We start from the raw sequence: 24,673 nt of genomic DNA, 5'->3' as shown, positions 1-24,673 counted from the left end.
GGCTCCGCCCCGGAACGACAATGAGCTGCGGCTGAGGAGGTGGACAAACTCCTCGGGGCCGGCTTCATCCGGGAGGTCTCCTACCCGGACTGGCTCGCCAACGTAGTCCTCGTAAAGAAGGCCAACGGGAAGTGGCGTATGTGCGTGGACTATACCGACCTGAACAAGGCCTGCCCGAAAGACAGCTTCTCCCTCCCGAGCATCGACCAACTCGTCGACTCCACTTCAGGACACCAGCTGCTAACCTTTATGGATGCCTTTTCAGGGTACAATCAAATCCGAATGGCGCCAGAAGACGAGGAGAAGACGGCCTTCATCACCGACAAGGGCACCTACTGCTACAAGGTGATGCCCTTTGGCCTGAAAAACGCTGGGGCCACATATCAGAGACTGGCCAGCCAAATTTTTAAAGACCAGATCGGCCGGAACATGGAAGTCTATGTGGACGACATGCTGGTAAAGAGCCGAGCGGCGGAGCACCACATAGCCGATCTCAACGAGACATTCGCCAAACTCAGAAGGTACCAAATGAAACTCAATCCGGCGAAGTGCGCGTTCGGGGTCACCTCGGGCAAGTTCCTGGGTTTCATAGTGACCCAGCGCGGAATTGAAGCCAACCCGGAGAAAATCCGGGCACTGCAAGAGATGTCGCCTCCAAAGACAGTTAAGGAGGTGCAACGGCTCACGGGGCGGGTTGCCGCCCTGGGAAGGTTCGTCTCTCGGTCAGCCGAGCGATGCCTCCCCTTCTTCAAGAGCCTTAAACGGCCGAAAGACTTCCGGTGGACAGAAGAATGCCAGCAGGCCTTTGAAGAGCTTCGGAGCCTTCTGGCCTCTCCCCCGCTGCTCACCAAGCCCCAGAAAGGCGAGGTCCTTTACTTATATCTGGCTGTCTCCCCAGCTGCAGTAAGCTCAGTCCTCGTCCGGGAAGAGGACAAGCTCCAAAAGCCGGTCTATTACACCAGCCGGGTTCTCAGGGATCCTGAGACCCGATATTCTAAACTTGAGAAGACCATCTTCGCTATCATCATCTCGGCTCGGAGACTCGGGCCTTACTTCCAAGCCCACACGATAGCTATATTGACCGACCAGCCTATGAAGCAAATACTGCAGAGGTCGGATCGTGCGGGGAGGATCGCCAAATGGGCGGTCGAGCTCGGGGAATTCGACCTCGAATATCGGCCCAGGCCGGCTATCAAAGCTCAGATACTCGCCGACTTCATCGTGGAGTGCACCCTTCCGGACGACCCCGAGAGGCCACCCGAATCCTTAGAGGAGGCCCCGAGGCAGCCATGGGTCCTGCACTTGGACGGGTCTTCGACCTCGGGGGTAGCGGGGCCGGACTCATCCTCACCAGTCCAGACGGAGTGGTGGCAGAGCAAGCTTTGCGCCTCGAATTTCCGGCCTCGAACAATGAGGCCGAGTATGAGGCTCTCATCGCCGGGCTCAAGCTGGCAAAAGAACTAAAAGTGGAAGACCTGACGGCCTTCAGCGACTCCCAGCTGGTAGTGAACCAGGTCCAAGGAGACTTCGAAGCTAAAGAGCCATCCATGCAAAAGTATCTCCAAAAGGTGCGGAAACTCATATCTGCCCTGAATTCTTTCAATATTCAATACATCTCCAGAGCGGAAAACCTCAGGGCAGACCAGCTATCCAAATTGGCAACCTCCCGCATGAGCGAGCTTCCCAAGGGAACAGCGCTCGAGTATCTTCGGATCCCCAGCACGGAGGAACCCGAGCCCACCATGTGCATCGACTCCGAGCCAAGCTGGATCGATGGGCTCGTCTGCTACCTTCAGGACGGAACCCTACCTCACGACGAGACGGAAGCTCGCCGAATCAAGCGCCAGGCCCCCCGGTATGTCTTATACGAGAATAGACTCTACCGGCGATCATTTACTTCTCCCCTTCTCAGATGCCTCCGCCCCTCCGAGGCGGACTATGCCCTCCGAGAGGTCCATGAAGGGATCTGCGGAAATCACCTGGGGGGTTGGGCATTAGCCCATAAGGTCCTGCGACAAGGATATTATTGGCCCACACTCCAGAAGGATGCAACGGATTTCGTCCGGAAGTGCGATCGGTGCCAGCGAAATGCCAATGTCCAGCGCCGACCTTCAGCTCTGCTGACCTCCATCATCGCCCCCTGGCCGTTTGCCCAATGGGGGATCGACATCCTGGGGCCCTTTCCCCTGGCCACCGGACAGAGAAAGTTCCTGGTCGTCTCCATCGACTACTTCACCAAATGGGTCGAGGCCGAACCCGTCGCCCGGATCACCGAGCAAAAGATGCGAGACTTCGTGTGGAAGTCCATAATCTGCAGATTCGGGCTACCCCGTATCCTTATATCTGACAATGGTCGACAATTTGACGATGTTCGTTTCAGGGAATTTTGCTCTGAGCTCGGCATTGATCACCGTTTCACCTCAGTCGCTCACCCCAGACAAACGGAAAAACTGAGGTAACTAACCGCACTATTTTGCAGGGGCTCAAGGCTAGGCTTGATCGGTCCAAAGGACAGTGGGTCGAGGACTTGTACAATGTCCTTTGGGCGTACCGGACCACGTTCCGACTGCCCACGGGAGAGACCCCCTTCAACCTAGCATACGGCACTGAGGCCGTCATCCCGTTGGAGATCGGCCTGCCTTCTCCAAGGGTGGAGCATTACGACCCCGACACCAATTCTTCCCAGCTCAGGAGCAACTTGGACCTCGTCGAAGAGACAAGAGAGGTTGCCCGGGTCCGCATGGCGAGATACCAACAGCGAACGGCCCAATACTACAACTCTAGAGTCAAGCCCAAGCTCTTCAAAGTGGGGGACCTCGTCCTCAGGAGAGCCGAGGCTTCTCAACCGACTGAGCAAGGAAAGCTCGCCCTAAATTGGGAGGGGCCGTATCAGATCGCCCGGGTACAACGACCAGGGGCGTATAAATTAAAGTCCCTAGAGGGGACCCTGATCCCGCGAAGCTGGAACTCCGAGAATCTACGAATGTACTACCAGTAAAACCCCTAGGGGTTCAAGACAATCAGGACAATGGACTCAGCTTCCTTTTTGCAAACAATTCTCTTATCTTGATGGCTGTAATTCTCTTCTAATATTGGGTCGTCTGTGATCCTCAGATTCCCCGGCCAAAATCGGGATGCCTCGAGGCTCGACCGTAGAGTCCCAAACTCCCTCGACCTCGGGAAGAATCGCAGGACGACGAAATATCGACTTGGCGCGAAATTCCCTCGACTAAGGTCAGAATGCCCCGGTTCGTCGGGATGCCCCGGCTATAGGGATGCTCGAGACGTCAAGATATGAGCAGACGAGCTCGGCTCGTTCTCCATCAACTTCCATCTATGAGTACGGTCCTCTCTGACCAGACGAGCTCGGCTCATTCTCCATCAACTTCCATCTATGAGCACGGTCCTCTCTGACCAGACGAGCTCGGCTCGTTCTCCTACCTCGACTAAGGTCGGGATGCCCCGAGGGTCGACCGTAGAGAACCAGACTCCCTCGACCTCGGAAAGGCGCCGTGAGGGTGGAAAGGGTGGCTCCACGCGGGGCGCCACGAAGTGGACCCCCGGGAGCGGTCGACGATCCCCGATCCCCGAAGCGAGCGATCCCTCGACTAAGGTCGGGATGCCCCGAGGGTCGACCGTAGAGAACCAGACTCCCTCGACCTCGGGAAGCGTCGCAGGTCGGTAGAGCGTGCCCAGACCCGCCGACTTGACGAACGATCCCTCGACTAAGGTCGGGATGCCCCGAGGGTCGACCGTAGAGAACCAGACTCCCTCGACCTCGGGAAGAAGCCGTAAGGGGTGGAAAGGGTGGCTCCACCCGGGGCGCCACGACGTGGACCCCCGGGAGCGGTCGACGATCCCCGATCCCCGAAGCGAGCTATTCCCCGACTAAGGTCGGGATGCCCCGAGGGTCGACCGTAGAGAACCAGACTCCCTCGACCTCGGAAAGCGTCGCAGGTCGGTAGAGCGTGCCCAGACCCGCCGACCTGACGAACGATCCCTCGACTAAGGTCGGGATGCCCCGAGGGTCGACCGTAGAGTCCCAAACTCCCTCGGCCACGGGAGGCACCACAGGTCAGCAAAGCGTCCACGGACTCGCCGACCTGACGCAAGATCCCTCAACCAAGGTTGAGGCGCCCGAGGTCCTACCATGGGGTCTGAAACTCCCTCGACCTCGCAGAGAGCTACAATTCAATAAAGCCTCGCCAAATCCTCTCAACCTCGGTGGGCGCTGTTGGGTCCGTGAGAAACCCGAGCCCCCCTTTAAGTCAAAATGACTCCGGAGGTCAACGAGGAAAGGAAGCAACCTACTCCACCATGCGAAGCGTGACTCGGAGAATGCAAGAGGTACATCCAGCTAGACGCCCTCCTTGTTAAATTTTATCTACATATTGTTGAGCGGAATCCCAACGTTGGAGTCTTATCTCGCCCCAAAGTCGGGCCTTTCCAATGGGTCGGCTTAAGATCGACCCCCTAACTACATTATGCAGGCTCCGTTCGTCAAGTCTCCGCAATCTGTATGAAGGCTTCATAAATTAGGGCCCAACTCGGCTCTTCTACATAAACTCCGACATCTAGCTGAGAAAGTGGTCCCGACCACGAGTGTATCAGCCAAACATGGATACCAAGGCAATTTTTGGAAATCCCAGCCTTGCTCACCGAGATCTCGGCAGAGTCCGAGAACGATAACTACGAAAACCTTCGACGATGACTTACTTATTAGCCCGCGCTCCCTACGAGGGGTTCGGAGTTAAGTTCGGAAACCCGACTGAAATCTCCGAATAGCAGCGGGCATAGACCTAGTCCGGTCTTACTTGAAGGGCTAAGGCCCGACCTCGATGCCTTGGGATTTCCCTAAAGGCTAAACGTGATGACTTCCACGATTCTTAGATTCGAGCTATGGGACTTAGAGGAATTTTCTAAAAAACCTAAGACTCGGAGCTCCTTTGGTCGGAATGACTGGAACCCGAGAAGGCTAAGACATAGCCCGGGAAAAGGGGACGACTTCGTTAAGCAACCCGAAAACTAAGATGTGAAGTTAGAGGTCGTCGAGGCAGTTAGCTAAGGCTCTAGCCTCGTTCGCAACAAAAAAGAAAGGCAAACACATAATGATGAAAGTGTTTTTCATTAACAGAAGGCCGAAGGCCGATTACAAAATTGGAGGTCGACCATTTAAGAGCCGACCTCGGATACAATGAAAAAGAAAGGAAAAATACGCTAAGTCCTAAGCGGCGGGAGCAACGTCTGGGGGGTCGTCCGGCACATTGATGATCTCGAGGTTTTCAGCCGGCACAGGCTCGGGGTCGGGGGCAGGGGCCTCGGGTACCGCCTCCGGGACGGCGTCCGTCTCGGCCGCCAGAGCCGCCTCTATGGTGCCAACCGCCTCGGCCGCCCCCGTCGAAGGCTCGGCGGGGTCTTGTTCGTATATCCCCGCCTCGGATGTCAAAATGGCGGGGAGAGCTTCCACGTCGGACCCCAGGCCCAGGTCCTCCCTCGGACGGACCGTCGAGAGGTCGTACTGAGGGCAGTACCGGCGCATCTGAGCCCGGAAGTTCTCGAAACCTTGGAGGAACCCGTCCACTGTCTCCTCCTCCAACATGTCGCGGAACTCTTGCGACTCCTTGAAGAGCTCCACGGCATGTTCGGCTCGCTCGAGTGCCCTCCTCTTCCGGGCCTCAAGTTGCTCGATTCGGAGGCGGGAGACCCCATCCTCATACCTGAGCGCCGCGACCTCGGCCTGGACCTCCCCTAAGCGCGCCTCCGTGCCGCGCAAGGCCGACCTGGTTAGGGCGTGGGCGGCCTTCTCCTCCCCGAGCCCCTCCGCCATAGCGAGGCGCTCAGCCTCGGTGGCCGCCCACCGAGCCTCGGCCGCGGCCAACGCCGCCTCCAGCTCGGTGACTCTTTTCTTGGCCGGCTCCAGCTGTCGGCCGAGCTGTCGGACTTCTTTCCGACACCCGTGGGCGATGAACGCCAAGGTGTCGAGCTCGAGAATATGCTGAAAAGAAAGAAACGAGGGTATTGTGAGTTGAAAAGCACACAAGTACGCTAGTAACTCAAGGAAATTAAGAAGGAAGCTTACCCGGGCGGTATTGCAGTAAGCGCTGCCAACGACCTCCTCCAGCGAAACATTCCGGAACACGGCCCGGTCCGCTGGAAGTACCGCACGCCGCAACATGGAGCGCGCGACCTCGGCATCCTGAAAGGCCGAGCTCCCCTCGGGAATAGGGGAGTCCGGCTCGACCGACTCTTCTCGGAAAGCCCGGGAAGAGCTCGGCACGACCGGGCCCGAGGTCCCGGAGCCGCTCGCTTCGGGGCCTCGAGCAAGCCCAGGTTCTGGCTGCTGCGGGGCCATGGACGACTCCCCCCGCTGGGCAACGGGGGCAGGGCAAGGAGGGGCCGACGGGCCCGCATCACTAACGACCCGCTCCCGCCTCGGGTCGGCTGCAGGGGCCCCCGCCTCGGGGCCACTCGTGCCGGCTGAACTGGAGGCGCCGTCCGACCTCGCCCTCTTCCAGGGCTGGGGCCTAGCTCCCCCGGCCTCGGCCTCTCGCCTCCTCAGGCGAGAGAAAAGTGATGTGTTGCTGGTCGGCAGGCGGGAAATATCTGAAATCAAAATTTCGTTAAGTGTCAGACCAGTGACAGTAAAAGCAAAGAACGAAGAAAAAATAAAAGAATGTAACCACCCTTACCCTCGGGGCGCGCCGAGCTCAGACCTACGCTCGCTAGGGCGTCCTCCCGCAGGAGCTCGGTCAGGTCGTTGCCCCTCCCGAGGGCTCGCACGGAGTCCAGGGTCCTCAGCTCCCTCCTCGAGGGCTCGGCGAGCTTATTGAGGGTCTTCAACCGAGGGTTCCCCCACCTCGGGTCGAACCCCCAAGGCGCCTCGGACGCCAGGAAGAAAAAACTTCCCCTTCCACTCATGAATCGAGGAAGGGGCACCCTGGAAGAGTGACATACCGCCCCGAAAGGCGAAGTATAGCCACCCTGCATCCGCCGGGTTCTTCTTTAACAGAAAACACCGGCGGAAGAGGCCTACCGAGATCGGGATCCCGTGCCCGAGGCACAGGGACAAGAACCCGATTATGGTCCTCCATGAGTTCGGAGCCAACTGCGCCGGGACGAGCTGGTACTCGGCCAGCAGCTGGCTCACGAACTCGTGGGCGGAAAAAACGCAGGCTAGCCCAAAGTGTCTCGCGGTAGACCGTGATCCGACCTGGGGGCGGCTGCGTCACCCTGTCCTCCGGCCCCGCAGTTTCAAGACGAAACCCGGGCTGGAAGAAGAACCGGGAGCGGATCAGCTCCAACTCCTCCCCCGACAGGCTCGATCCCACTTCCTCAGGACCCAAACCCATTCCCACAGAAGAACGAAATAAAAGTTAAAAAAAGCGGAAAATGGAAGCTGGGGAGGAGAACAAAAGAGGAAACCCTAGTGAAAACAGGGTGAAAACCTACTGGACATCGCCGGAAATCGCTCCGGGCACCGACGGCAAGGTTCGGTTGAGAAAGGAAGCAAGGGAGAAAGGCAACGAAAATAAGAAGCAGCCAAACAAGACCTTTAGGGCAACCTCGAGGGGTTTATATAGACCCCCCTGACGGCCCAGATCGATGGGGTCGGTTCCCATCCCCCGATCGGGTTGCGCCACGTGTCGACCTCGTAAGCCGAGGCACCGTATTCACTCCGGATTAATAAATCGGGTACGAAATCGAAGCGTTGTCCCGTCGGATCTCGGGGCCTCATCATGAGTCTGCAAAATCAAATCGTCTTGAGGAACGAGCGGACGCCGCCCCGCTCCCCTCATTTAATAAGATCTGGGACACGTGGAGCCTCGATGTGGCCTCCACCTCTCCGGAATTGTGATCCAGTAACACGAAATCGGAAGCGTCCGACCTTGGGTCACGCCGCGTGTCCGTTTTAAACCCCGTAACGGCACACTCATTAATGAGCGAGAAGCCTCGATTACGGGATTGAGGCACCACCTCGACGAGCTCGAGGACCCCCATCATTAATCCGCCGTAAGGCGATCCTGGCGATTCAAGAGACGCCACCTCCGCTTCAAGAAGCGTAATGATACGAGCTTCATCATAAGCTCACTGAATAAAGCAGCCTCGAGACGCCAAAGGGCGCAGGTTTCACCATGAAAGCTCCGAGAAGCACAAGGGGGCGGACGAGACTCGCCCCCCAACCTCAGTGACAGACTTTACTTCCCACGTCCGAGCCCACAAGTCGCTCGAACTCGGAAGTTGGGGGTAGTGTTGGGGGGAATAAGATTTTTTCCCAAATGACATAAATGCCCCTAAGAAACCGTACAACTTCCGACCCCGGACGGTCGAAGTCGGCGTCCGACTTCGGAACGCCCGACCTCGAGACCTCCGACCTAAGAAAAACCCCGATGTTCGAGGTCTACTCTTGTCAGCCACCTACTACGGCCGTGCGCCTCAGAGGTCTGGCCGAGGACCATACCCTAACGCCCCTCTGGCATTTATTGCGGCATGGTCGCTGTAACCCTCCGGCTTACTCCACAATAAATGCGGATCTCCGGCTTACTCCACAATAAATGCGGATCTCCGGCTTACTCCACAATAAATGCGGATCTCCGGCTTACTCCACCATAAATGCGCATGGCTCCTGTCATCTACGGACTCTCAGCTCTCCACGGCAAATCAGCCCAGCAGAGTCTAGTCAACTATGATAAGTCTCCGATCTCGGCCATACCTCCGACACCAATGCAATAATCGTCTGACAGCGTGCTAGTTCGGGTTATACGACGCCCTCACCGCCGACATCAGAGCAATGATTCGCCTGGACCATGCGAACCGACCTGAACAACATGCCGAGCCGTACTACGGCCTCGCCCTGTTTACATCGCAGGTAAAACCGACCCCCGCCTATAAAAGGGAGCCTTGGCCTCTCAGGAGGGGGTTGGAAGATTGATACACTCTACAGACATTATTTATCTCCCTTTCTACACTATTTGCCCCCTCCCTGACTTGAGCGTCGGAGGGCCGGCGCCGGAAAACCCGGCCACCGGTTCGTGTGCAGGCACCCGGACGGAGGACGCCGCCAACTGACGGAATCGCCGCTTCGCCACGAGGACCTGCCGCCCCTTCTCTCCGACCGCCCCAGACGGAGGACGCCGCTCGCCGACGGACCGCCGCCCCGCCGTGAGAAACTCATCGCCGCTCCCTCTCCTCGACCGAAGACTGCCCCCCGGGTCCAATTTCCAGCAACAACCCCTATCTGTATGACCTGTAGTTATAGAAGCTAGCAGCACAACATGATTTCCTCGGACATGATCAAAAAAGGTTGGGGAAGAGAGAAACATATAACCATAAGTTAATCTAAGTAAGTTTGACGAGCAAATAGTTATATCCCATATGAGCATATATTTAGTCCTACTTTAACTATGCACTGAATAGATCTTAGATACTTATACAGAACTAAAAAATATAAATAATACATAATATTTAATTTTTCTGAATAAGATCTTAGATTATTATAAACGATATCAGAGTGGATCCGACCCATTGTAGCATTAGATTGAAGCTGATCATGAATCAATTGTGGTGATTTTAAGTAAATTTAAATGAATTTATATCTTTAATCTGATAATAATATCGAGGCATAAACAAAAAAAAAATTATGAGAATCCATAAGAGTCTATATTTAGACCCATATTAGCTATACATAAGCTTGAGTATTTGTATAAAATAAAAAAACTTAAATAATACTTCAAAGTATATATGTATATTAATTTTAACATCAACAACCCCATCTAAAAAATATGTTTTTCAATGAACAGGAGGATGGAAATTACATGAGCAGTTCCAGAAAGAACCGACCTGCCAGTGAAATCCTGTAATTTTCTATTAGATACCTCACTCATGGTTCGTGGCTGCTACTGCTACAGACAGCCATCAATGCCATACGGAAAACCTTTTTTTTTTTCTTTTGCTTTGAACGGAAAACCTTTTGTTGTTCCATTTCTTTCTTTGGTTGATGCAAAATGCCAAGGGCTAGATGCCATACAAGCAGGTCACCTCAATGCATAGGATTTTAGATTCGGCACTTTTCCAAGCGATCCGCAGCGGGGAAGTACCCCAAAGCCATTACCCCCCGCAAGACATGAGTAAGTACCCCCGAGTCACAACGTGGGGACGCGGTTCCTTCCCATCACCATCCGGCTTCCAAAACAAGTCCTCGGGACAAGACCCGCGGGTGTTTGGGCAGGGGCATCCATAGACCATAGGGTAGGGTACCCGCGAGATCTCCTCTTTTTTTTTTGGTACACATACCCACGAGATCATTCGGCCAGGATTCTTTCGCCCCCTCGTGGGCCCCACCGTCAAACAATATTTGGGCGGTCGCGGTTGGGGCCCACGAGACCTCGACAGTTGGTCCGGTTGACGTGCCATCGCGTCCGGCCAGGTGCATGGGAGTTAAAAACAACGCATCCGGGGCAGCAACACGTGTCGCCCGCGGTTGCCCCAAGCTCTGTCACCTTCAGGCCCTTTGGTTCGCGTGAAAAAAAAAAAAAAAATGGTCAATGAAAAAAATAATGAGATACCCTTGTTTGGTTGAAGTTTTCAAAAAAAAAAGATGAAAAAATTGTATTCTCATAGAAATATGATTCCCACATTTCATGAAAAAGTCTTTTCCATGAGAAATATTGGGAATCACTCCATCTTTATTTTTTCCCAAAATAGCCCTTCATTATTAAAGAGGCATTAAAGACCTAATCTTTATTAAGGGTATAATAGGAATTACACATAACTTTCACAGAAAAGTGGATGGTCAACCAAATATAAGCACTCTGGAAATCTGTCACTTTTCCATGTTTAACTAAACATGCCAAAAGTACATTCCTAGGCATTTTTTTCCTAGAAATCTTTTTTCCAAGAATCATATTTCTAAGAGGGAAAATGCTTCCCGCGAACCAAACAAGCCCTTAGTCTTTTGCCCAAGTAGAATAACTCATGCATATCTTTCCATAATGAATAATTTGTTAATTTCTTACAGTAAGAAGATAATTGTCTAAGTATTTAATTATGAATTGTTAGGTCAAGTTCATGTGCAAGGGTTCGGTTTTTCTAATCTCTCCGTGAATGTCTGCTAAGGTTCTTTGGTATTGCCATAAGATTTGCTGACATGTTTCATATCTTTTTTGGTACATCGGCTGCTCACACTAATTTACCATGAGCACAACCAGCTGAATCAATAGAAAAAAACTACACAATAGTGGAGGACATAAGCATGTTGGATCCGGAAGATTTCTTCAGAATGGTGGGCAGCAAATAAGACAACCCAATTAGCAGCTCTGTTCGTCTTATGAAATATATGCACAACACTTCCTCAGCAGCCAACCCTACTTTTAGGATGCGCTCAATCATCTTGGCCGAGTCCCCCTTGAAGATGATGCACTCCGCTTCTAGCACACGTCTCGCATAGAAGAGTCCCTTCTACGCTTTCCTAAGCTTCGCCCCAAAAGCTGATACCTCGAAGGTTCGACGCTCCCTGCGGCAATCAACTCAGAATTCTGATCCCTGATCACAAACGCCACTCTATGCTTCATATATTAAATTTATGATATTTATAATTTATTAAAATTCATATGCATGAAGGCACCATTCATCAATGTGGCATCCTTTGAAGACTCGGATATAGAAGATGAATGGTGTGTGGCCGAGCAAATATAGTACGGTGCACTTAAATAAACCTAGGCTAATCTTTTTTCATCGATTTAATACTTATCTCCAATACAGTCATATAGAGCTGTAAATTTGTTGGAGCCTGCACTATCAGCATATCAAATTATAGCTAAATAATTTGTTAGAGCGACATGAAATTATTATTATCTGGTGATAAGCTATATACACCGGAAAAAGGGCTAACCAGGTAGTGAGTTAAGAAGGATTTTAAATTGCATTAAAGATCATTGAATTTATTATTCTTAAAATTTAGAGATGAGTTAAAATGTTTTTTTTTAGCAGAATACATTACCCAAATTAATGGATGCCAAGCCTTGGTGACCACCCCTGTATCTCTCCTATATGCTACCATTTTCCAATTAAGAACTCTAAATGGAAAGTTTATTTCTGTCGCCTAATAACACAATCCAGTATCCAAATATGTCCTGGTAACCGAGGTTATTAAGTTCCATCAAATGGAACATTCTGCTGTGTACTTTTTTGTCAAAAATTTGAGCAATCTATTATGCTATATACTTTATGATCTGTTCTGACTTGAAATGTCTCTTCCGGCATAGTTTTCAGCCTCACGGTATAATAGAATTTTCTTTTTTCAAAAGAGAAACCAATGGGACTAAAAAAAAACAGCAGTGATGTGTGTGTGTGTGTATATATATATATATTAACTTTATTTATCGGGGCTTGAATGATACCACATTGCATCAAATGACAGCAGCAATAAATTTTGACGAGGCCATGCTATGGCTTTATACCAGAAATTTTAGTGAACCATGGGTGACCTCTGTTTTCTTGTGCGGAAGTTCGCTGAGCATTAATGTTTTTGTTCCATCACCAGAAGAAAGCATGATATGTTTGTCACTTGCGACAACAATGACTATCTTATAGTTTCAGAGTCTACAGTGGTCGATACTTTCAAGAGAAAAAAATATCAGATTGGAATTAAAAAAAATTATATATTTTATAAAAAAGATTACATTTTTATCAAAAAATTATGGAGAAAATAAAAAAGCTTTTTTTATGGAGAATTGGAGTTTTTTTCTTTCCAATGGACACTAAAATTTATGAATAATTTTTTTTTTCATTATGGATATCATGTGTATTTTATATAATTTTTTTTTAAAAAATTGATGCTTAATCAAACTTAACTCATTTTTGATATGTGCCCCTTTTTTTTTATGATCAACCAAATATACTATTTTTATAAATTATTTTTATAAAAAATATTTTAATAATTTTTTTTTTCAACTGAATGAGTTCACCAACAATCCGAACAGTGTAGACACCAATAATCATCCAAAAATAAAGAAATAATCAAAGGTTTGGCCATTCACCACCCGTTGTCCATGATCTTTCTTTTGGTCGGCAGACTACCATCATCAGCCATTGAAAAAAAAGGATGGAATCCTTTTCTTTTAAGACCTATGTTCTTAATTGGGTTCTTGTACTGTGTAAAACTTTTTCACTTTGGAAAAGAAATTGTCGCGAATACCTCTCTCTCTCTCTCTCTCTCTCTCTCTCTCAACCACTAGTATCAAATCTTCATTATGTAAAGGTTTCAAGTCCTCCTCTTCTCATGCGTTTTTTTTTTTTTTTTTTGTACACGTAGAAAGGAACTGTAAGCAATGGGTTATATAACGGTAGGTAGCCTTCTTTCAAATGCCCCTATTCCCTAAACCTGGGTGAACAGGAGGATTCAATCTCAAATCACTTAGTACAACCTCTAAAGGCTTTACCAGTTTGATAGACTAGCATCTTTCTTATGTATTAATTAAAATGAGGGTGTTACGAAAGGTATTCTTTCAAGCAAACAGATGTTATCAAGTGGTCTAATCTCACGCAATTAAGACTATTTGACTGTTAGGTGGAACACTCTTATTCTCTCCCTCTAGGTTCCCCATTCCTTAGTGTTAGGCAAATGCAAAGCTGCCCAATTACGTGTTAGTATGCTTAAACTTTTTGAACTAAAAAGCCATTAGATATACAGATCTATTTGACTCATGTCTAGGATCTAAATTTATGGGTTTGGGTTTAATTTAACCAGATTAGATCACCAACCAAGTCTGCTATAGGTCTAGCGAGTGTGTGAATCCAATCCTGAGTCTGGGTGTTGGATGCTTTATTCATTAAAAAATAGTGAAATAAAAAGAACCTGCTAATTGATCAAGAAAACATAAGGAAATCAGCCCCAGAATGATAATTCTTTTGTACTGAAGGATTGGACACTTAATCCTCCATATCCCATAAATAAAAAAGAAAAACACCTAGTAAATATATTATATGTCTATGAATTCGAAACTGGATGCGATATTCTGAGGATTTATACAAACTAGTCTTTTCAATGCCGTTGTGATGTGGAAGCTTCCTAAGTCTCCGTATTAAAATTGGTAACCAATTGATGAATTTTTAGGCCTCCAATGAACTATGTTTAAAAATCATTGATACATGTTCAAGCTTTGCTACTGGAATAATTTCTATGAGGTTAACCAAAAAAGCTAGAAACGAAGAATGAAGCCTTATCTGAAAATAAGAACTTATGGATAATTAAAACCCAAAATGTTAAGTTTGGAATGATAGAAGTATCCCTATGCAATAATTGAAGCGATCAAATATGGTAGCAATATACGAAGCAAGTTTGGCCTTTAGGCTCCTTTCAAAGGGATTCTCTTAATATGATAGGTAGTTGGTACCTTAAAGCAACCTCATTCAAATTTCAAAGATGCTACTTTGTGCTGCACCCAGTTGCAAGTAGAAATATTCTCTTCAATGAGCCACCAATTTCCACAACATCTCTAACTTCATAGAAATTTTCTCGAACTCGTGTGGAGAAAACCACTGCCCACCCTTACAAACTTGCTAGTGTGGCGCATTGAGTTCTCCACACTCAAAGGATTCTTCCACTGATATCAGTCTTTAGTATGGTCAAGGTACTCTTTTTGCCTCCTATAGGCGCGCCAACCATTTGGACAAGGAGGAAGCCTTCTTCTCCAAACCTCCCCTTAAACTCTCAATATAAGCCTTGGCCTGCAGTGTCGTTTTTATCTCAATCTGAGGCAAGGAGGCATGGGTGCAGTTACAAACATTACACCGGTTGTCAGCAAGATCTATTGCTTCTCCTCCCAGACTACATTGATGGTGAGGAGGCGGCCTCAAATCGTGAACGGAGGCGGCTTGGTGGTCATGAATTCTAACCAGAAAGTGGTTTTCTCGGTCGATGGCTGTGGGATCCTCGGCGTCAAGGGAGAGTTGATTCTAAGAGATGGTGATGGAGCTCCGGTACTCTTCATTCGTAAGAAGGTGATCACTCTTACTCCTTCTTCTCGTTACTGTTGTTGCCTCCATGCACTGAGCTCTTTCAAACTCTCAGGGAGGCGTCGTGCAAGCACTAAGTGCTCACAACCGATGGAACAGCTACCTAATGGACTATGAAAGACCAAGCAAGCTAGTCTTTAGCTTGCGAGAGCCGAAATCGCGTCTTCTGACGAAGAGTGCTATAAAGATCTCGATTGATGCAAAGGAGAATGGCAAAGATGGGAACTTTGAAGTGAAGGGATCCTTCAGCGAGAGGGCTTGCACCATCATGGATCGAAGAGGGAACGTCGTTGCCCAGGTAAGCAAACCATGCAATATTCGTGTGCACAGTACAAACCATGAGACAGACAGTAATTTAGCTTGTTCGTCTTTTGGGTTAGGTGGGTCTGAAGGAGACGATGGCAAACAAGGATTTCTACCATGTGGTGGTGCAACCAGGCTACGACCAGGCCTTCGTTATCGGAGTGATAGCTATTCTTGACAATATACATGGGGAGTCCACCAGGTGTTGATGGGAATAGAAGGAAGACCAATACAGAAGGAGTTGGAAGTTGTACAGTAGAAGCTGGATGCGGGAGCTGAGCATGCTTCGGTCCATGGGATTGCCTCTCAAGCATGGATTGCAGCGTACTGTGGTTGTGGAGGTTCTTCACAGCCTGCAACCGATCCAAACTTATTAAATAAAATTACCACTGTTTCCTGTACATGGTTAGCCAATTAATGGCAGGTAAAGCGAAAAAAATTGTACGTAGATAATGTGTAAGTTAAAGAAGAGAGGGTTCTAGTTGCTCCTCTTTTGTTATGGAATTGCCTATACGCAACCCTTTGTTATTGCTAAACTAATTATGGAATTTCACAGTGAGTTTATCATTTGGATCCACATACCTTATTCATTATTATATTAAGGAGAATGACTTCAAATCCTACTTACTTCCGTTGAGAGTTGTGCTTTTCTGAAATTTGGAAAAAGCTTTGAGTTTGTCTTTTTCGAACATGTGGTCGGCTCTGGCTCTTTCATGCATGGGGCCCAGACTGAAGAATAAAGGTGGATGCCAAGGAAGGAACCACCCACTCCTCTCTGCTGGTCCTGGCCTCTTTCTTGGTCCAGGCCGCAAACAAACTCAGAGTTTGGACCAAGACCAAAGGCAAAAAGGACTAACACCAACTGGAAGTTTGCTCTTGACGCCATAATTTCAGAGATGGAGAATCTTCGGAACGTCAAGTCCAAAGTATCTAGAAAACAAGAAAATTGTACAACTTAATAGGGCCTCACATGGTTTTCCATCCAGTTAGAACTGCAAGTGAGCCCAGCTTTAGGGTTGCCCACTGGAGAAGTTACAATGGACGGGGGTTATATCACCTTCATTTGCACGAGTCCACCATTGGTTCATGCAATGCTCGCTTCGAGATCTGTATAGATGCATGAATCATAACATTCGGAGTGCCTCAAGATCTATATAGCATGCAATCCAATAGCCAATGTTGTGAACGAAAATTTATCATTCTTTCATACAAAAGATACAGCCTCCGCATGTTCATGCGTGCGAACCACGCCCTCCAATCCTACAACTAGTAACATAACCTCCAAACTCCAAAACATTAGACCTTGAGTTTAAGCTATCGCTTTTCCTTAAATCCTTGTCCTTAAATTACATAACAATAGTTTAGTTTTTAATTCTAAAAATAATCATAATTAAATTATTCTAGTAAAGATTTATCCTTAGATTTTTTCATTCTAAATATAATCATAATTAAGCTCTATCGAAAATCAACATGTAATAGAAAAATTTAATTCAACAAGAAAAAGATTTCGGAAGTTTCAAAAAAAAAAAAAATAGCATATCTAAATTCTAAGAACTTGCAAAAAAAGATTATAACTTCTAAAAGAGTTAATTAAAGTTTATTATTTTGGATCTCTTTAGAATTTAGATTTTAGTTAAATTTATTATAACCTCATTTTGGTGGGTGTTCACTTGAGCTCGGCTACTTTTTCTAATAGGGCACGGCGTAGAGGGGCCCAGACCGCATTCCATTTCCATCCTTAGCGATGATGTTCCGTCACCGTCCGGTACCTTAATGGAGCTCTTCTCTCACAAATTAAAACGTTGCCTTCCGAGCACCGGCTAGTTCTGCATGCCACCGGACCTCCCCTCTCCTTGCGGGGTCGGTACATGCTTTCTCTCTCTCTCTCCCTCCTTTTATTTATATTTTTTTCGATATTTTATTTTTGGAAATCTAATTGTTTAATTTAATTTAATTCTTACTATCTTGAGTGGGCAGTAAGGAGGAAGGGACGAAGGGATTTTTTTCTCGATACTTTTATCGGTTTGAGCACAACTTGTTTGAGAATTTGCCTCACCGAAATTAAATGTATGATTTGAACCTTCCTTCCTTAGTTATTCTAGGAGGGGTAAAAAAAACCAACATATTGAGTAGGAACAGACATACACAAAAGGAAAAAAATAAATAAATAAAGCACCAATAAAGGAAGGAGATTAGCCTATATACTTCCATTATTTTGGGGTGTCATTTATGTGATATATTCTGTTCCAAATGCCACGATGAATCATTTTATGACTTTATTCTGGACATGGATGCATGGATTGTTGGTATGTTAGTGTAAGTCACTTGGTGATGTTTATTTGTGAATTATGTGAGTTATTTTATGACATTGGAGATAAAAAGATTTGCTTTGAAACAGTGCGTAAAATTAAATTCTGTCAATGTGCTCAAAAAAAAAAAAGAATTGTATCAAGTACCTTTCTTGCCTATATAAGTAAAGATCGTACATAGAAATATCTCTGAAGTCCCAACACCAGTAAATGCTAAGCAATGCCTTGAAGCAATACATTTTCTCTCATGCAAAAATTGATAGGTTTAAAGTAGTATATAGGCTGGGAAAAACTGGTGAAGATTACTTCTAGAGCCTTGTGCAATAATTGGTCGTTGCGTATCAATAAGATTTGATGGGAAGTTTTGACTGACAGATTTTAGCTAGGTTGCGCTATTGGATATAGTGGGGTGTATTGGGAAAATAGTTGAAGATAATATAGGAAGGATTTGTCCAAAGCCACATTGACATGAACAGAGAACCATGTATGTCTCGCCAGAAGAAGATGATAGGGTTGAAATCAGGAAGATGTTTGGGCGTCAATTGTGACCAACAGCAATTTGTTTGAAAGTTTCTTAAGGAGGTCTTAGAAATGGTGATAAGGAGCTTAAGGAAGCTGAATTAAATTAAATTCAGAGCGATGATGAGGTTTGATGCCATCAAAAGGTATTCATGGTGATGATATAGGGTCACCATGCACCACTATTTATTGTTCTTATGCTTAGCAGTCTTATGTTATCTCTTTATTTTGTGTTGCTTATGGGTGTGTTTACAGTGAGGTGGTGCAAATGTTTGTGGCTTAAGGAGACCATTTCTTTGCGTGTGTTGCAGTTGGAGTCCGCCAAGGTCTTAAATTGTTGTTTATTGCTTGGCACCATGCCAGATGGATTATTTCAGCTGCTTTGGGTGGGTACTTGCATTTCTGCCATCATCTCCCGAAACTTCACCTGTACTACCCAATATTCTTCCCATAGCCGTAAAATAAGGTGAGCACTTTCACATTTTTGACATGAAGAGATATCAAGTAAGACGACACCTAGATTGATGACTTTGTAGTTTATATACTGATCCATATTAAGGTTCACTAAAATATTGGAATGATATATAGTCTTGTGATGAAGATGTCAAAATTTATTCGTAAAGGCGCTTTTGGAGTGTTCTTGTGGGTATAATTGCCATAAGTCATCACTTTTGAGTCTTAAGGGAAAATTTACTTTATAAATCCTGTTATTGGAAGGATTGCACAAAATGCCAACTATGAGAAGACATTGAACAGTATTGCAGTTATATTTTGTCGGCTTTACGTGGAAGGTCCAACTTAAGTAAACTCTCACTGATTCTTTCCCCTAAATTTCTCTGAGATTTTTGTTTGTTTTAAATAAAATTATCTAGGGAATTTAATGGTTACGCCATGCCTCTATCATATGTAGTTAACCCAGTCTCAAGTACCCTTGATATGAAAGTCATCAACTTCCCTCCTGCATCAATGCAATCGAGTATGTAGTGCTCTTGTATTCGTTCGAACAACTTCTGTTGAAGTGGCAAAAATAGCCATATCCTTTTATCAGTCCTATTCTGTTCTGTTCGACTCTACATAAGAAGTGCTTTAGTGATAAAGCAAGGAAAGAACAAACAAAAAGCATAGGCTGTAGAAGATGGAAAGATATTAATGATTAAATAAATATTATTATGTCAGAGTTAAGAAAACATGTGCATTGGGGTACTTCTCATTATGTTTTAAAGTTATAATCACCATAGGACTCAATTATGTCCTGTTATTAGTTTGTCAGAGTAAGCACAAAGGCACCCAGTGGAAAATATCATCAGATCATGTTGGTTACCACTACATTATCATTTCCTAATGTTAAGCATTCTTGTTCTTCTTGACTGGTCGTTCAAGAGCTTTACTAATTCCACGGTTTTATTTAGCAGAGTCTTACGCTCCAATCAAACCCCATATCTCATTTCAAATTATCAGAAAGAATGACAGATATCAAGCAAGATGATCTAAAGTTCTCTATGTACAACACAGTTCCTTTGTCGTGATTTGTGCTCTACTCTCTCGAAGGTGTCTTGGTGAGTTTCTGTACAGCGCATTGCCTACATCCCGGCAAAGGGTCTCAGAGCGACTCCCAGACCTGGGGGACCTTAGCTTGTGCCTGTGACCATGGTGGTGCTGTCCATTCTCTGTTGCTTCTGTCTTCCTTGAGTCCTCTTCATTACCATTCTCTGCTGATACTGTGTAGACAAAGGGGCCAATCGTTATGTCATCCATTTCCAAGAGAGGCTCCAGGATCTCGACAATGGTTGACATCTGAGGCCTGGATTTTGGGTTTTGGCTCAAGCACTGGTAGGCCACAGCAGCTGCCTTCTGGGCGCCCTTGGTGGAGTACTGGCCCTCGAGGCTGGGCTCCATGATGCGGTTTAGCTTCCGTGCATCGTTTAGACATGGCCTCGCCCATTCCACAAGGTTTTGCTCTCTGCTTGGCCGGCTCTTGTCGACAGACCGCCTCCCAGTCAGTAGCTCAAGCAACACAACTCCGAAGCTATACACATCGCTCTTTGCTGTGAGATGGCCTAATAACAAAGCAAGTTGATCAAGAACTCGTGCAAAGTTAAACCAAGAAGGGAACCAGATCATGTTGAAGGCTGCATCTTGTGGCATACCTGTCATGATGTACTCTGGTGCGGCGTAGCCCTGCGTGCCCATGACCCGGGTCGAAACATGGGTATCATCTCCTTCTGGACCATCCTTTGCAAGTCCAAAATCTGAGAGCTTTGCTTTGTAGTCCTAAGAATTATTCAAGAATGTCCTTATTAAGCATATTGTCATTCAAATGGTGAGATCTTAACCTTCACTAAAGCAGAGGTTATGTAAAATATATGGAGTACTTCAAAAGTATATTTGAACTGCAAGCAGTCGAAGATTTCTAAGCTTTACTAATGGAGCCGGTTCTTATCTTTTAAAAAGAATCATGAAGCAGAGCCTGACCAAACACAGACATATTTACACTGAAGTTCAGCCATGACCTTAGCTCATATTTTGGTGATTGTTTCCAATCTGATAGATGCCAATTAATGCTCCAGGGATGAGGCTTGGAAGGTCAGGTTTGATGTCTATTCTTTCTGTTTGGTCGAGGGAAGGTAGTTAATCTGTAAGTCAAACATCAAGCCAGCGTTTTGGCAAATCCTTTCAGATTGGAGTTGGCTAAAAGCATGGCATGGTTCACTATGCCACGAAAACATGGAAACCAAAATTTTAGTGGTTATCCTTATGTTTGTCAAAATTGTTCTAGCTTCCTGCATCTGAACGTTATAATAACATCTCTTGCTACGTTGGTTCATATTTTGATCCTTGCATCAGTTTTCAAATTTTGTAGTCATATCCAACAAAAAATCTCAAGGACAAGAATGGTCAAGGCAGTGGAAACCGTAGAAGTATCCATATGCTAAGTTTATAAATGTAAGGCTTGCTTATTTCAAAACATAAGTTGCACGATGGCTGAAGGTTTGAAAGAGCTGGATAAGAATTATGAACCTGTCAAACCTTGGTATACTCAGAGCGAAAAGTCAAAACATTTGAAATAAAATGACTTGGCTAATTTAATTTGATTTATATGATTTTTTCAGTATTTCTGAGGAGTTCATGATGTGATGATTGTTTTCAAGTGCTGTAGTTCAAAATAGTTATATATGGTTAGATATCAATGTTAATTAGTTGAATAAAGGTGAGACTAAGTGCTCGAGTTGGCCTCCATCGTTCTCATTAGCCCTGGGTTCTACGTTTGCAGAATTTTCTAATATATATGCAGTCAGACCCTGCCAACCGGACTCGGCCAAGTTGACTGTTCTCACCACTCTGGTTATCAAGTTGCCGCTTGGAAAGGCAAAACCTTAATTTTCTAAGCATGATTAGAACTTGATACTGTGATTTTTGAGAGGAGAAAGGAGAATATCGAAAGAGAATTACCGAGTCCAATAAGATGTTTGAAGCTTTAAAATCTCGGTATATCACCGGCTTTTCAGTCTCATGGAGAAAGGCGAGGCCTTTGGCAGCTCCGACGGCGATCCTTAGCCGTGTTAACCACGGTAAAGGAGCAAAAAACCCTGCACATGAGGTAATAAACTCATAGAAACTTAAGCTATGAATTATGATTAATGCTTAAGAAAGATACAGAAACTCAGAATATTTTATTTTCTAATTCTCTTGGACGTACTTTATGGTGTAAATCACCTGTCGTAGCAAAAAAAAATGAAAAAAGAAAGGAAGAAAGATGTAGAAGCTTTGTTCTCTCTCAAAAAGACTAAGAGTTTGTTAGCTCTAGATGCCATTATCTCCTGTGTCTTCCAAGTGATGTAGGTAAGACGGCATCCCACGCCTTAGTCTTAGTATCCATGATGACATGGACTAATATCTAGGTAACGATCAACTTTAGACTTCAATTCATCAACCATCATGAAGTGAAGAAGTTAGATGCTATTTCTTTTACCCGTGGCTGTACGCAATTGTGAAGCCTAATGTCGGTGTCCAACTAGGGTTTTCCCACTAACATAGCATATATCCAGTTTGGAAGTGGACTCTTGACCATAGGCTATAAGGTTAGACCGTAGACTGGGTCTGGTTTTGGTGGTAACAATAAATGATCAAAAGAAAACTTCCTGTTGGATAAATGGAGTACAGGGAGGAAGTTTGGAGTTCAAAATCTACAAGGCTTTCTCCCACATTTCTGACATGAATATTTTTCACTATTTCAGAAAAAGACATGGATATTTCTAAAATTATTTCTTGCAAATGATGGGGTGGTGCTCGATACTGCACTAAGAAGAAAACATCATAACATAGTGCATCAAAGAAGAATCCCCAGTACAAATTCAAAGGCATGAAGAAAGAAAACAAATATGGAGAGAGGAGGCTTGGATGAGAGCAAGGAAAAGAACCTAAAGATTGACATGTTGCTCTTAAACACCTTAAAATACGGAAACGTGGCCATGCTCAAAACACACACACACGCGATAGTGGGAAAGACGTGGCCAGTCTCTTGGTATTTGTTTGCCCACAAACGCTGTCGACATACCCACGTCTCTCTGAACTTTTCAAATCCACAAATTATTTCAAGAAGCTCTCTCTTTCTCTCTCTTTTTTATTCCAGAATTCATGCAGCCGGGCAAAAAACTGATGGAATGAGACTCCGCAAAGTTATATCTATTTACACGTTACCACTCGTTAAAACTTTTACTAAAAACATATAAAAATAAGCAAAAGGACCCCACTAAACTCTCAAAAGCACTATGACTCAGCAATAGGCACAATTTTCAGTCCATGCGCTGTTAACAATTATAAAAACAAAGAGCTCCTTTCCCACCATATTTCTTGAATAATAATAATAAGAAATAAAATAACTACAAATTCCAAGAAAATGGACAAGAAACGAATGGGTCTAGCTTGCTTAATAGTTAAATTGTGTCATACTTTTCCTTAGAACTTAATGATGTATACTGATATGTCATACGAGCACTAGAACAACTTATATCAAGAGCCCTACCAAACCTAGATGGCGACTGGAAGAGAGAATGTTCAAAGTGTTGGGTGGCTTACTCTTGAAGAGATGGTTCTCCAAGCTGCCTCGAGCCATGAATTCGTAGACCAGTAGCCTGTGCTCTTCCTCGTAGCAGTAACCGATCAACTTCACGAGGTGGGGATGCCTCAGTTGCCCGAGAAATATAACCTCGGCCTGCCATTTAATTAATCATGTCAGATATACTAAGAATCAACTTTTTAATAGATTGAAATCATGATTTTAATGCATCAGGATCTCCAAGGTTCATCATTTCAATACCAAACTCTGTACCAGTATACGAGATGGCATATGCACGAAAAACAAAAATCGTAAATGGTTTGAGGAGCCAAAGCCATGTAAAAAATAGTTCTCACCAGCCATTCCTTGTGGCCTTGCCCCCCCTCCAAGTCCAGGAGCTTCACTGCAACTGATTGGGCCTTCAACCCGGGTTTGACCTTGTCGTCGACGAACCCCTTGTAGACGGGGCCGAACCCGCCCTCGCCAAGGAAGTTGCTCATAGAGAAGCCCTGCGTCGCCACCTTCAGCTCCGCAAGCGTGAAGACGTAGAGATTGGATCCAACAAGAGATATTGATAGGTCCTCAGGAGATAACATGCCAGTGGAGTGGCTGACATCGGAGAAGGACAGCCTCTGGAGCGACTTCTGCTTCGTTACAAGCTTCTTAGCCCGGATTTGCGAGAGTTCGTCTCCCCTCCCGAAGCATGAAGCCAGGAGAGACCACCATGAAGCTTTCGACTTCTTCCGGGACATGTCGAATTAAGCCGGCAACTCTCCCTGCCGGCTCAATCCATGCAGCGCTGATCGATCACGGGCGATCGAATTGGTCAGATATATAAGCGGAAGCAATGGCCGCTGCTGCTGTGGAAGTGCCTTCTTTGGCTTCAAAGTTTTTGAGGAGATTTTAGTTGTTAAGTGTTTGATAAATGGTCACCTCAAAATAGGCGAGGAGGTTGGGGAGATGGAGTTGAAGTTGTCATTGGGTGGAGGAGGAGGAGGAGAGGATGGAAGACTTAAAAAGGAAGTGGGAGCCAATTATTCAGAGCTTACCAACTACTCTTACCAAATATATAATCGTTCCTTCTTCATGGGTTTGAGGGAAATGTCTTTGCTGACCCTCGCCTTTCATTCTTTGGCAATCACAAAACAATTTGGAGAGTATAAAAGATACGAATGAGATTTTGGTCTTCAAGGCCAGTTTACCAAACTGGCTTTTCCTTATGCGCTTTGTGCGTACTTTCCATACAACCAAAATAGCATGCAAGAGTTTCTAATCTTCTTGACAATATTTGTATATTTAAACCATTTAAAGGTAAACATGGTTGTATGCTAACAATTCGGGTTTCATACTACATATGCATACTAAAAGATGGTAAAGTAGAGGGTCTATTTCAACAATATATCTCTCACTGCATTATCTTTTTAATTTGAATTATACTTGGCGATATGGTATTAGTTATATCGATCGCATCATC

The 24,673-nt window shown here is 45.9% G+C and overlaps 2 protein-coding genes and 1 long non-coding RNA gene across 4 annotated transcripts; 2 read left to right on the top strand and 1 right to left on the bottom strand.

Annotated features, from left to right (window-relative positions):
* The first annotated feature begins 14,623 nt into the window (after window positions 1-14,623).
* On the top strand, window positions 14,624-15,936 carry LOC103702085 (protein LURP-one-related 6-like). Its single transcript, XM_008784379.4, has 3 exons — window positions 14,624-14,997; window positions 15,068-15,310; window positions 15,393-15,936. The coding sequence occupies exons 1-3, from the start codon at window positions 14,764-14,766 to the stop codon at window positions 15,522-15,524; spliced, it is 609 nt and encodes a 202-aa protein (XP_008782601.1). The 5' UTR covers window positions 14,624-14,763; the 3' UTR covers window positions 15,525-15,936.
* Window positions 15,937-17,005: 1,069 nt separating this feature from the next.
* Window positions 17,006-19,687, top strand: LOC113462429. Its single transcript, XR_003384739.2, has 3 exons — window positions 17,006-17,175; window positions 18,455-18,609; window positions 19,556-19,687. It is a non-coding gene; the product is annotated as an uncharacterized LOC113462429 (long non-coding RNA).
* On the bottom strand, window positions 19,560-24,210 carry LOC103702075 (serine/threonine-protein kinase RIPK-like). Of its 2 annotated transcripts, XM_008784366.4 has the most exons (5): window positions 23,556-24,210; window positions 23,220-23,355; window positions 21,594-21,730; window positions 20,291-20,414; window positions 19,560-20,200 (listed from the first exon to the last, which is right to left on the bottom strand). In XM_008784366.4, exons 1-5 carry the CDS (start codon window positions 23,949-23,951, stop codon window positions 19,641-19,643), a joined length of 1,353 nt encoding a protein of 450 aa, XP_008782588.2. In that variant the 5' UTR covers window positions 23,952-24,210; the 3' UTR covers window positions 19,560-19,640. The 2 variants fall into 2 exon arrangements, with proteins under 2 accessions (XP_008782588.2, XP_038983088.1); XM_039127160.1 differs by having other exon boundaries at window positions 19,560-20,414.
* Window positions 24,211-24,673: the final 463 nt, after the last annotated feature.

This window comes from Phoenix dactylifera, chromosome 6 (genome assembly GCF_009389715.1).
Source record: "Phoenix dactylifera cultivar Barhee BC4 chromosome 6, palm_55x_up_171113_PBpolish2nd_filt_p, whole genome shotgun sequence".
NCBI lineage: Eukaryota > Viridiplantae > Streptophyta > Magnoliopsida > Arecales > Arecaceae > Phoenix > Phoenix dactylifera.
The sequence above is the reverse complement of the archived record's forward strand: the minus strand, read 5'-3'. Positions and strand labels throughout refer to the sequence as shown.